At 35.7% G+C, this 15000-nt stretch overlaps 1 protein-coding gene across 1 annotated transcript in view; it reads right to left on the reverse strand.

The window, feature by feature from the left end:
- HHEX (hematopoietically expressed homeobox) overlaps positions 1-10942 on the reverse strand; it is a 20558-nt gene extending 9616 nt beyond the window's left edge. Inside the window, exons 1-2 of the mRNA XM_040361794.1 lie at positions 10421-10942; positions 145-323 (exon numbers count right to left, since the gene is read on the reverse strand). Of these exons, the coding sequence (XP_040217728.1) occupies positions 145-323; positions 10421-10784 (543 nt within the window). The 5' untranslated portion in view covers positions 10785-10942. The remainder of the gene's footprint in view (positions 1-144; positions 324-10420) is intronic.
- Positions 10943-15000: the final 4058 nt, after the last annotated feature.

The raw sequence follows: 15000 nt of genomic DNA on the forward strand, positions 1-15000 counted from the left end.
TGGCTATACATACATGAGCAGATGGCCTGCAAGCATTATTTTTAAGGCATCCACATTACTATCATCTTGAGGCAGAAGGGTATAGGGGGCTTTCCTGCAGCAATAACATTGTGATTTGGATTTCAGCTGGGCCCTTTCATTTACCTGTCTCTCACTGAGCTGCAGCATCTTGGCCAACCTCTTCCTCTCTGGTGGTGACAAGTATTTCTGAGACTCAAACTTTTTCTCCAGCTCAATGGTTTGGTCATTAGAAAACCGGACCTGACCACCTTTTCTCTTGTGTAGGGGTCTCTGGATGAAGGGGCTCCACAAAAGAGGTTTACCTGCAAACAATATTAGAACATCAGACACCTTATCCACATATGATAGCAGTGCAGCAAGTTCAGGTACATTCCTGTCTACACACACATACTGTAAACTAAAGCTACAAGGTAAATTTACTGCCAGTTAAAAAAAAAAACAGCCTTTCAACTAAACCTTGGCTAAGATTACTGATAATGATACATTTTGTAATGTTCTGAAAGTCGTATTGAGTGGTTTTGATCAATCAGTGAGCTCATCTTGAGAGCCTTTGATGATGGTAACATTTTAGTTTCAGGGGTTGTTTTGCCATCAGAAATTGTTGAGAAAAAAAAAAAACACCGTTTACATCAGTTCCAAATAAGTAATCGATATTGAACTCGATATTTTATTCATTATTTATAGAAATAAGAAATTGCTTGGAAAAGGTGGGGACACATAGAAAGGGCGATGGCAATAATAGGCACACAAGAGATAAATACACAAAACAGAACTTTTGTAGTAAATTTGTGGTTTTATATTGAAGTAGATAATTAAGTTATGGAAATACAATTTACTTACAGCTGTGGATTGATTTTAATTAGGAAATAGGTAAATTTATACCTGACAAATCAGAAGTCTATGGTATATCAATGTGCATAGGTGGCTGTGTGCACAGTACGTGTATATCGCTCCAGCAATGACTAGAGGTTTGTACATAAGTCTGTACACTGGGGTTGATTTACTAAAGGGATAGAGATTGTTCACCCAGCAAAGTGAAGAGTGGGAGAAAAAAGTAAAACAATATATCTAGATAGATAGATAGATAGATAGATAGATAGATAGATAGATAGATAGATAGATAGATAGATAGATAGATAGATAGATAGATAGATATATAGATATATATAGATATCTATATATATCTATATCTATATAGATATATATATATAGATCTATATATATCTAGATCTATCTATCTATCTATATATATATATAAATATATATATATATATATATATATATATAGCTATAGATAAATATATCTATTTATATATATATATATATATATATATATATATATATATATATATATATATATATATATATAGATGTATATATATCTATATCTATATATAGATAGATATATATATATATAGATAGATATATATATATATATATAGATATATATATGTATCTATTTATATATATATATATATATATATATATATATATATATATATATATATATATATATATATATATATAGATCTATATATATCTGTCTATATATATATGTCTATATATATATGTCTATATATATATGTCTATATATATATGTCTATATATATATATATATATATATATATATATATATATATATATATATATATATCTAGGTAGATAGATATAGATATATAGCAATAAGTCACATATTTATTAAATATCCTCTACAATGTCTTCATCATCCTCCGATGGAAGTACTTTGGGTCCAGCAAGTTTTTTTTAATTCTAGTGGATTTATAAAGATCAATTGAAAAAGTTGGTTCCTTTTTTCTTTTTTTTTTAACAGAAAACAAACAAACCATTCACGAGTAAAGAAGAAATTTTCATTCTAGACTAACATTCATATAACTCCTATAATTAATTCCATAGGTTCAATGGAGACGGATCTCTCTGATAGGCATGAGATGTTTGTTTGCGTTTATTGGCATCGTTTTTTTTTGTTCTATTGGATGTTTGGGGAGAATTAGCGATCACACACACAATATCACTTTGTAATATCTTCTATTAGACGTTTACATATTTATCTATAATTTCTGTAAAAGAATAATCTAAACCAATTTATAAAGTTATTTTGTGTTAGAGGAGCTGCTCCTATCTCACTGTATTATTTAATTGTATGAGTTGCATCTCATTCAACTCCAGGTCAACTACATTTACCAGCATGCCACATATCAGTTAGCTGCTGCAAGATTATTATGACCGCAAAGGTGCTATGAAGACATGATGGCTACTATATAGTTGTGTGTTTTGCTGTAGAAGCTGCTCAATGTTATCTTATGTGTCCATACACATTAGAGGCATATTTTGAGCATTTTGCATTTTTTGATTGGAGCTTTCTGTCAGAAATAAACGCTAAACTCAACTCATCTGTGTATTTAAAAAAAAAAAAAACTCTATAGGGGCATTTATTTATTTTTGCCAAACTGGCGATTTGTTTTTTAAAGTCCAGTGTGCATGGAGCCTTTTAAGCCTCATGGACCTGACAAGGCATGCTGGTGCTTGTAGTTCTATTGCCTGATCTGTTAGATTGTAACAAGTGAGAGGATGTCCACACTTCCGTGACTGTATTTCCTGATCTCTATTTCAGATTGTCATACAGCTTTAAAACTTGTTTTAGGCTTGTTAGGAATTGAATATAGTCAGAAAAGGCATCGATTGCCAAGACTGAGACCGCATAATACAATCAGGTTCTTGGGAGGACTATGGCAGACAATGACCAGTCAGTTTCCTTGTGATCTACCAGCAGTGTTGTCTTCCTCATTATAGAATATAACCAAAATACATAGTCATAGAATATAACCAAACATAGACATAGACATAACATAACATAGACATAGAATATAACCAAAATACCATGGGTCAACATAGTATAAACGCTGTAGCTGTAAAAATCACCTTCATATAATTTCTGTCTATAGAGCCTCTAAGATTTTAGGGTTAATATACTGCTTGTAGATAATATTCATATATGACTTTTCAGACCTGAATCAGAAACTACTACAGTGGGGAGTGACGATTTCCAAAACACAGATGACTTCCTGATCAGTTACTGGAGAGAATGTTGTCAACTGTCACTTGTAATAATAACCTATTTTAGCCTGGAATGGCAGTTAACAGAACAAGAATCTGAAAGTAATACTGTATACTTGACAGAAGTTTCATATTCTGTGCAGGTACTGTATCTATTTGCAGATTTAAGAATATCTGCAGCTCTTTTATGTATGTATGCTTACTGATTAGTTAAGAAATAAAAATAAATAAATAAATAAATAAATAAATAAATAAATAAATAAATAAATAAAATAAATAAAATAAATAAATAAAAAAATGCATGCAAGCATGAGTGCAATTTATTACATGGTGCTACAGCTATTACAAACATGAAATAAATAGGGGCGATTTACCAATGCAATAGAGAATATCATTACAAAAAAAAAAATATGTTAACTTTTCAAAATAAAAAATTTGGTGATGTGTTCACTTTAATTGTCCAAAGGGGTGCAAGCAAAAATATGTTTCTGAAATGTGTCCTTACTTACACATACATGATGGGGTTGTCAAAGTAAACATAGCTTCACCCTATTTAAGTTAATGGATGGTTGGTTTTGCCATGTGAACGTCCAATTCCCTACTCCTTTGGTAAATCCACTTCTATGATACACATGCATAACCACCAATCTTGTTACAATAAATAATAAATAAATGATATTTATTTTAGATCTAAAAGAGTAAAAGTCAAATATGTTTTACAATCTTGCTGAAAATCTTTGGCGCAGACCCCAAGATTGGAGGTGGCTGCTATAGTGCAATTATAAGGATGCAGGAATTCATGAAATCATTAGCAAGAACAGCAAGACTTGCCCAACAATTTCCCACGTTTCTCAGAATCCAGAGGTGTGACTATGCTGAGACCGCTGTAGGTAAAACTCCACAAAGGTAACACACCAGGATAAAATACTTTTTTTTTTTTTAAAAATACAGTTGAGTCCAATGAAATTTTAAAATTATAGTCAGATGGCTAAAATAGCACCTTGTGAGCTTAGGGCCAGTTCACATCACACACAAAAATCCCCCAGATCCGCTCCTTTAGGCATTTTTTATGCATTTCTGGATTCATTCCAGATGCTTTTTTTTTTCCCTGTTTTTTTTTCCCTGTTTTTTTTTTTTACTGTACTGGGCCCAGGTGCTTTTTTTATGATTTATTCTGTGCAGAAAAAAAAGCAGCGTTTTTTTTTTTTTTTTTCTGGGACTGAAAAGCACCAGAACGCATGCGCTAGTGTGAACTATGCCCATTGAAACCCATATAACCTACTTTCCATGCTACAGAAAAAAAAGCACTGCACTGTGTGGTGTGAACTGGCCCTTAATGACTCTATCAACCAGCAGGCTTCTAACCGCTATTTCTGCATTATGAAAATACAAAATGAAAGGTAGACCCTGGATAGTCCCTATTCTGCACTTCAGTTCTAAAAATTAGAGTAGGAGTCTAGGTGTTTGCTGGTCTCAACAATAAATATTATGCAGCTCATGTATGAAAATGTAAGGAAAACATTTTGCAGTTCAGTTGCAAAAGTTAAAGTAGGAGTCAGCATTGTTGCTAGGGTCAAGAAAAAAAAATATTCTTCAATTCAAGCCTAAAAATTACAGTTTTACTGGGGGCAACAAGGAATATTCTGCATTTGAAGTCTAAAAATGAAAATAGGATTTTAGATATTTACTGGGGGCAACAAGGAATATTCTAAAGTTCATTAAAATATGATTCTAGATGTTTACTGGGGGCAACAAGGAATATTCTGAAGTTCATTAAAATAGGATTCTAGATGTTTACTGGGGGCAACAAGGAATATTCTGCATTTGAAGTCTAAAAATTATAATAGGATTCTAGATGTTTACTGGGGGCAACAAGGAATATTCTGCAGTTCAAGTCTAAAAATTATAATAGTATTTTAGATATTTACTAGGGGTAACCAGGAATATTCTGCAGTTCCAGTGTACAAAGTTAAATAGGATTTTAGATATTTATTAGGGGCAACCAGGAATATTCTAAAGTTCATTAAAATAGAATTCTAGATGTTTACTGGCAACAAGGAATATTCCGCAGTTCATTAAAATATGATTTTTTTTAGATATTTACTAGGGGCAACAAAGAATATTCTGCAGTTCATTACAATAAGATTCTGGATGTTTACTGGGGGCAACAAGGAATATTCTAAAGTTCATTAAAATAGAATTCTAGATGTTTACTGGGGGCAACCAGGAATATTCTAAAGTTCATTAAAATAGAATTCTAGATGTTTACTTGGGGCAACCAGGAATATTCTAAAGTTCATTCAAATAGAATTCTAGATGTTTACTGGGGGCAACAAGGAATATTCTGCAGTTCATTAAAATAGGATTCTAGAGGTTTACTGGGGGCAACAAGGAATATTCTGAAGTTCAATAAAATAGGATTCTAGATGTTTACTGGGGGCAACCAGGAATATTCTGCAGTTCAAGTCTAAAAAATTAAATAATATTTTAGATATTTATTGGGGGCAACCAGGAATATTCTGCAGTTCCAGTGTAAAAATGTAAATAGGATTTTAGATATTTACTGGGGGCAACCAGGAATATTCTAAAGTTCATTAAAATAAGATTCTGGATGTTTACTAGGGGCAACAAGGAATATTCTGCAGTTCAAGTCTATAAATTAAGGTAGGATTCTAGATGTTTACTAGGGGGAATCAGGAGTAGTTTGCAGTTCAAGACAAGAAAATAAAGTAGAATTCTAGATATTTAGTAGGGGCAACGAGGAATATTCCGCAGTTCAAGTCTAAAAATTAAAGAAGGATTCTAGATATTTACTAGGGGCGACAATGAATATCCTGCAGTTCAACTCTGAAGAAGCATCTTAGATATTTACTGGGGGCAACAAGGAATATTCTGCAGTTCAAGTCTAAAAATTAAAGTAGGATTTTAGATATTTACTAGGGGCAACCACGAATAGTCTGCAGTTCAAACCTAAAAATTAAAGTATGCTTCTATATGTTTACTGGGGGCAACCAAGAATATTCTGCCGTTCAAGCCTTAATCAAAGTAGGAGTCTGGATGTTTACTAGGGGCAACCAGGAACATTTTGCTGTTCACGCCTAACAATTAAAGTAGGATTCCAGATGTTTACTAGGGGCAAGAAGAACTATGTGTACATGGCACATTTTGCATAGATCTGCTCTCTGTGCCCATATACCCATGTATGTGTAGAAGGAGTCATGGTGGTTTGGTTGCTATGGGTTACTGCAGTTGGCAGTCCTTTGTACACAGTTGCAGCAGACTAACCCCTGGCCTGACCATTGCGGTTCAGCTGTCTTGTGAAAGGCTCTGCTTGCGTCAGTTGGAACTGTGTAAAAAAACACAGCCCTTAGAAAAATAGGAAGCAACTGGTTATTTTAGCCACTGCATCGTCTCATCCCACACAGAGGAAATGAACAATATCAGAAAAACGGATCCTGGCTATCAGAAGCCGAGTGTTTCCTGAATTTGTCTGTATTGAGGATGTCGATAAAATAATCAACAGTGTGCACGAATTCCGAGGAAGAGGCAGCCAGGAAAACACTTAACAGCTTCTGAGGCCAGATTTACTCCTATCAAGAGCTCAAGGTTTCCTGTATGAACGGAAAGGGGTCAGTCTGCACCTCTGCGACCAGTCCCGACTAATAGCCAAGGCATTGCTTGTTCAGCTTCACCCCTAGGGACCAGCCACAGGAACCAGACACAGCTCAGCATCCCTGCAACCCTGACCCATTATACACATATATGACCTATAGAAACCTTCCTACTTCCAGGGACATGCTATGCCCCTGGAAACCCTGAAAACCTGGCCCATCACACACATATATCACCTATAGACAACCCTCCTACTTCCAGGGACATTCTATGCCTCTGATGACTGCCCCTGAAAACCTGAAAACCTGGCCCATCACACACATATATCACATAAACAACCCTCCTACTTCCAGGGACATGCTTTGCCTCTGATGACTGCCCCTGTAAACCCTGAAAACTGGCCCATCACACACATATATCACCTATAGACAACCCTCCTACTTCCAGGGACATGCTATGCCTCTGATGACTGCCTCTGAAAACCCTGAAAACCTGGCCCATCACACATATATATCACCTATAGACAACCCTCCTACTTCCAGGGACATTCTATGCCTCTGATAACTGCCCCTTGAAACACTGAAAACCTGGCCCATCACATATATATCACCTATAGACAACCTTCCTACTTCCAGGGACAGTCTATGCCTCAGATGACTGTCCCTGGAAACCCTGAAAACCTGGCCCATCACACATATATATCACCTATAGACATCCTCCTACTTCCAGGGACATTCTATGCCTCTGATAACTGCCCCTTGAAACCCTGAAAACCTGGCCCATCACATATATATCACCTATAGACATCCTTCTATACTTCCAGGGACATGCTATGCCTCTGATGACTGTCCCTGGAAACCGAGCTGCTCTGGTTTCATCTCTCACCAGCAGACCCAAAAGTCATGTATTCTAGGAGCTTAAAGAGCACCTGTCTAAACAGTACAGGAAGGGAGAATGATGTACTAAAGGAGTGGAAGAGGTTGTTAACTTTGTAAAGCGAATGCTGGTAAATAAAATATCCATGTGTTCACAGTAGATACCCAATCATGTGCGAGAGATCCTTCAAAAAACAGCATTGTTGATGGAGTGAACACAGGCTCGCCTTATTTACTAACATTGACTTTGCAGACTGGACATGTATTTCACAAAGCAAATATCCTGTACTCATCCCACTGTGTATTGTTGTTGTTTAAATTTATACCATATGTAATATATATATATATATATATATATATATATATATATATATATATATATATATATATATATATATATATATGTCTCTTGTATTTTATATACATGTCATAGAGAAATTATAGATAATCTATCTCTTTCTCTTTATACTGAGTATATATATATATATATATATCCATGATGTAAAGTGTAAAGAAAAAAAGAAAGAAATAAAAAGAAAGAAAGAAAGAAGAAAAGAAAGAAAGAAAGAAAGAAGAAAAGAAAGAAAGAAAGAAGGAAAGAAAGAAAGAAAGGAAGACTGATTTTGACACAAACCTGTCCATATTATGTTTTACTTTAAACAAATAAAATGCAGAATATGTGTCTATTCCAGGGTGGGTGCCTTCAGGAGAGGTGGATTTAAAGCAAAGATTCCTGAAAACTGTTTTACACATTGAAGAGGTTGATGTACTAAAGAAACAGAAAATGGTCTTGAATGGGATGGGGTTCCAATCATCCAATCGTGTACAAGGATAAGTCGATTTTTTACCCTATTTTTTTTTTTTTTTTTTGTATTATTAAGTATCCTAAGTGAACATATCTGTAAATTACTAAGCTAATTGAACATTTTCTACTAATTTGGGAGTCAATAAAATAATCTCCAATAGCTACTATAACTATTTAAAAACAAAAATAGTGCAAAGTGAAAACATCTATAGCACCCCATTGCAGTGCAGTGTAAAGTGGAGACACCTATGACACCCCAATGCAGTGCAGTGCCAACACTTATGACACCCCTTTGCAGTGCAGTGCAAAGTGCAGACACCTATGACACCCCATTACAGTGCAGTGCAAAGTGCAGACACTTATGACACCCCATTGCAGTGCAAAGTGGAGACACCTATGACACCCCATTGCAGTTCAAAGTGCAGACACTTATGACACCCCATTGCAGTGCAGTGCAAAGTGGAGACACCTATGACACCCCATTGCAGTGCAAAGTGCAGACACTTATGACACCCCATTGCAGTGCAGTGCAAAGTGGAGACACCTATGACACCCCATTGCAGTGCAAAGTGCAGACACCTATGACACCCCATTGCAGTGCAGTGCAAAGTGCAGACACCTATGACACCCCATTGCAGTGCCGTGCAAAGTGCAGACACCTATGACACCCCATTGCAGTGCAGTGCAAAGTGCAGACACTTATGACACCCCATTGCAGTGCAGTGCAAAGTGCAGACACCTATGACACCCCATTGCAGTGCAAACACTTATGACACCCCATTGCAGTGCAGTGCAAAGTGCAGACATCTATACCACCCCATTGCAGTGCAGTGTAAAGTGCAGACACCTATAACACCCCATTGCAGTGCAAAGTGCAGACACCTATAAAACCCCATTGGAGTGCAGTGCAAACACTTATGACACCCCATTGCAGTGCAGTGCAAAGTGCAGTCCAGACACCTATGACACCACATTGCAGAGATCAGTGGCATCTTCTTTTTAATTGTGACTGGACTCTGCATCAACCTATTAAATCGTATATTAAATGTCTATGAATGAAGTAGGCCCGACTCTTCCACACACACACACAGCAGCAATACACATGCAATCCACAGTGATCGCACAGCAGATGCATGGTGTCGGATGCTGTCGCAGCAGGGTGCACACAGAGAACATGACCTACTTTTAATGTATCAGATTTGGGTTGTTACATTTTTTTTTGTAGTTCCGATTTGTTTGTCATCATCAAAGTGCAGATTAGATCAGCTCGGTTGTATGAAATAAAGCTGCTCGTGTTCCTCCTCAGTGATGAGAAGCTCTTTGTGGTTACTCTCTGAAAGATCTGAGTACAAATCAAAACAGCCACAGAGGCAGATTTCAATTCCTCCAAGGGATCTATAGTAGTACAGTGGAAGCTACTTACAAGAAACACCTCAATACACTGTACCCGAGGACACCCTGGTCCTTATGGGGACACCATGGGCATACATTACACAATCGGATTGTACAATCACCAAAGCTAAGCAATCCATTTCAATTGTATCCAATCAGGCACTGCACAGCTGATGGTAGATCGAAAGGAATTATGCAATCAGATAGTATATTATAATTGTATCATACACACTTTGATTCCATAATTATCTAATCCATGTGTGAACCAGTCAAAACGATCCAATTGGCAAACGTACTTCCCTTCTAATCGATTTAGATCGGATTCGATCAAACTGAGTCGCTCAGCCAAAAACAAATCAAATCGGCAGCTTTGGTTATGAATTTGATCGATCAGATTATGAGATTGCAGAGATTTAATGATCATCTAAGATTGTATCTTCCAACTATTAATATCAATCGGCTTCCCCAAGTGTGGCATATCGATGGATTGGGTTGGGGACTATAGATCGATTATTCCTATCGGATCGGAAAATAAATTGATCATTTATGGCTGGCCTGTGATGGCTTGCAATCTGATCATAAGACCATAAGACCCCCCCCCCCATACACACACAGATCATACAAGTAACATGGAACTTACCCAGAGAGTCATGTCTGATGAGGGCATGGGCATACTCCCCCATGGGTCTGTGGAAAGGGTAGAGGGGGCTCTGGAAGGTGCTGCTGCCATAGGAAGCGGCCAGGGCTGCATGGTGGGTGAAGGCAGGGTGGATGGGGGTAGGTTCGTAGATGGGAGTCCTGTAGGTGGCCACCAGGCTGGTGAAGGATGAATTAGGAGATGGCATGGTGGGCGCTGTCATGGCAGATGTCCCATTAGAAGCTGCATTCCTCCCAAGGATGTCATCGATGTAGAAGGGTGTGGGGTGCACTGCCTGCAGAGGGGTGGGTGCATAGAAGGGCACACTGAGCCCCATGGCAGAGGAGCTGGAGTGCTGGTACTGCATGGCTCCTCTCTGCTCCCCTTCTCCTATAGTCCTGTCCACACTGATCAGAAAATCCACCCAGAGGTCTGCCCGCTTCTCCACTCAGGCTGAATATAAATGGCCCCACTAGGCACTGTCCGCTCACTGACATCTACCCAGCCCCACACCAAACCTCCATGCCTTTCTATTGGCAGTGGGCGGCGCCCTCGTGCAGAGAGTGCGCTTCCTGCCGCTTTCGCAACCTGATTGGTTCAGCCGCCGCTAACCACGCCCAGTCCTGTCTTGTCCCTGTTCTAAGCGAGGTCTGCGGGGAGCCAATCAGAGGCTGGGAGCAATCTGTATGCTGATCTGGAGGCAGGCTGGCTGACTGTACTGTGAGTATTTTATGTCTGCTGCTGAATATCATCCAGGGGGGGCAATGGAGTCCTGGCTGGGCTTGTGTATTCTGCCTGTAAAAGCGCTTATCACAACAAGAAGGTCACAACATCAATCATGAATAATGTCATTATAATAATAATATAATCATACTAGTACTAATAATGATATAATCATAGTACTACTACTCACACTGCTAATGATTATAATAATGACAATAACAATAAAAATACTAATATAAGCAAGGTGATACCACTACTGCTAGTACTTCTCCACTGGTACTACTACTAATAATAACAATAATAACAATAATATAGTACTACTACTAATAATAACAATAATCTAGTAATACTACTACTGCTGGTACTACTAATAATAATAATAATAATAATAATGACAACAACAATAATAATAAACAATAAAAAATACTAATATAAGCAAGGTGATACCACTACTGCTAGTACTTCTTCACTAGTACTACTACTAATAATAATAACAATAATATAGTAATACTACTACTGCTGGTACTAATAATAATAATAATAATAATAATTATGACAACAATAATAATAAAAAAACAATAAAAATACTAATATAAGCAATGTGTTACCACTACTGCTAGAAGTTATCTACTAGTACTACTACTAATAATAATAACAATAATCTAGTAATAATACTACTGCTGGTACTAATATAATAATAAACAATAAAAATACTAATATAAGCAAGGTGATACCACTACTGCTAGTACTTCTCCACTGGTACTACTACTAATAATAACAATAATAACAATAATATAGTACTACTACTAATAATAACAATAATCTAGTAATACTACTACTGCTGGTACTACTAATAATAATAATAATAATAATAATGACAACAACAATAATAATAAACAATAAAAAATACTAATATAAGCAAGGTGATACCACTACTGCTAGTACTTCTTCACTAGTACTACTACTAATAATAATAACAATAATATAGTAATACTACTACTGCTGGTACTAATAATAATAATAATAATAATAATTATGACAACAATAATAATAAAAAAACAATAAAAATACTAATATAAGCAATGTGTTACCACTACTGCTAGAAGTTATCTACTAGTACTACTACTAATAATAATAACAATAATCTAGTAATAATACTACTGCTGGTACTAATATAATAATAAACAATAAAAATACTTATATAAGCAAGGTGATACCACTACTGCTAGTACTTCTTCACTAGTACTACTACTACTAATAATAACAATAATATAGTAATACTACTACTGCTGGTACTAATAATAATAATAATTATGACAACAATAATAATAAAAATACTAATATAAGCAATGTGTTACCACTACTGCTAGAACTTATCTACTAGTACTACTACTAATAATAATAACAATAATCTAGTAATAATACTACTGCTGGTACTAATAAAATAATAATAACAACAACAATTACAATAAACAATAATACCAATATAAGCAAGGAAATGCTACTACTACTACTAACAACAACAACAACAACAATAATAATAATATAGTAATACTACTACTACTACTACTAACTATATAGTAATACTACTACTACTAACTATATAGTAATACTACTACTACTAACAATAATAATAATATAGTAATACTACTACTAATAATGAAAATAATAACAACAACACAAATAATAAACAATAATAATACCAACGTAAGCAAGGTAAAACTACTATTACTAATAATAATATAATCAATAGTACTACTACTATATTAACAACAACAATAATGACAAACAATAATAATACGATTAATAATTAAGCATAGTTCTACGATTGCTACTACTCATAATAGTAAAACTACCACTACTGCTAGTAGTACTACTACTAACAACTATATTATTATTAGCAGAAGTTATACTACGATTATATAACTATTACAATTATTATTAAAGTAGTAGTAGTAGCAATTTTGTATAGTGGTAGTAGAACTACTATAATGATGATGATGATGATTATTGTTATCATCATAATCATTACCAATACCACTAGTATTAATTCTTTGTTCAATGAGCATCCTACATGTGACAAAGTCTGACTTCCTAAAATGATCTGGTTCTGGAAGCATGCAGTATTAAGCTCTGTGTTTACTATAAATGTAAGTTGTGTCATATGTGTGCCTGAATTATTATATTTCTTAGGATCGGATATATACATCCTCTACAATCACATTTTAGCAGAGTAACTTTAATATTTACATGCAAGAAAACTACTAAGGGGTCTGTTTATCAATGTTTTTACTCACGATTCACACAGTGAGGCTGATTTACTAAAGGGGTTAAGAATGGCCTCCCAATGAAAAAAAAAAAGTGAACATTCACTTCTATTATTCATTTATGTGCAGTTGAAATAAACAGGCATTTGCTTTTTTACATGATTTGAGTGTAGTCAATCTTCACATTTTAGTCAATATTCTCAACTCCTTTAGCAAACCAGCCGGTATAATTATATTCCATTAGAAAATGTATCAACCTTGGGTGAAAGTTGCGTTAATTTTGTATGAAAGTTGGGCAAACCTTATGTGAAAGTTGTGTTAACCTTAGGTGAATGTTAGGCGAGCCTTGTGTGAAAACTGGGTGAATCATTGGTGAAAACTTTGATCAATATGAGTTTTTTTACATCCATATTGGGACTGCAAAATTAGACAGTGGTCAGTCTACAATGGGTGGAAGTCTATTACTTGTATCCAGTTGACACTGTTGTGATATTAATAGTCATAGGGCAATATTTTGTTCTCTTCCTATTATTTGCAGAGATCAATACTAAAATCTGGCCACACACAGAACAATGCACAGCAAAGCCATCTGAGTGACACATATGTAATGTTCTGCCATGGCATGGAGGGAGTATATAGCACTTACAATAACAGTTCCAACCTTCACTTGCGGCTCTATACATCAGATTATAAAGGCCTATAAATCACTCGCAACACAAAAGATCTTTATAAGGTAGAAGATGAAAGCTTTTGGTTTTAAAGTTTGTAAATACATAAAAGGAGAAAAAAAAACAATGAAATAAGAACATATTTTATTGGAATTGTTGTCAGTCATCTCTTTAGTTGATTACAAAGGTCATATCTATAATAAAATATGATAGAATGGGACAGACTGAGAAATGGATGTGGGGGTACATGCATGCCCCCCCCCCCCTGTATTCCATCTGATGGGGTGTTATCTGAAAACACATCCTGGCAATCAGCAGTGCTCATTAAGTGATGATGACAGGACATTAGCACACTCTGCGATAATTAATTAAAATGAGGCACCCTGGTGGCTGGGGGAAAGCTGCTTACAGCCCTTTGTATGATATATATCTAATCTATACGATTGTGATTGTATTAGTGAATGGAGGCGATGTGCAGGCTGCAGGGGGCACAGGGATGGTAGACTGGCCGGGTCACTTGGTTTAATAACTGTCCCAATAACTGTCAGCCCAGCTGGGTGCAAAGTGATGGCAAGCATCGCCCAAGAATATAGCAACGTGTAGTGCAATGAGCTTGTCAGTTATGGAGATGTGTAGTGAGAAGTCTGGGATCAGCAGAGAAAGAAATCCCACGTTTCTCCTCAATATTTATCATAGTGAAGTTCAGCCAGCTCAAAATAATACCATTTGTAAGACTGGACAAATATTAGAGTTATTTGTAACAAATCTAGTATCAATCTTCTGTATTTCTGTTCATATTGTATTATATGTTGTTTCAATATCTATCTTTCTAGAGATCGGATTTCAATATCTCTATATGGCGTTATCTCATTTTAATATATTCTGTATTATATTATTTGAGTATCTATCTGTCTACCATATTCAA

Source organism: Rana temporaria, chromosome 8, assembly GCF_905171775.1.
Source record: "Rana temporaria chromosome 8, aRanTem1.1, whole genome shotgun sequence".
In the NCBI taxonomy this organism is placed as follows: Eukaryota; Metazoa; Chordata; class Amphibia; order Anura; family Ranidae; genus Rana; species Rana temporaria.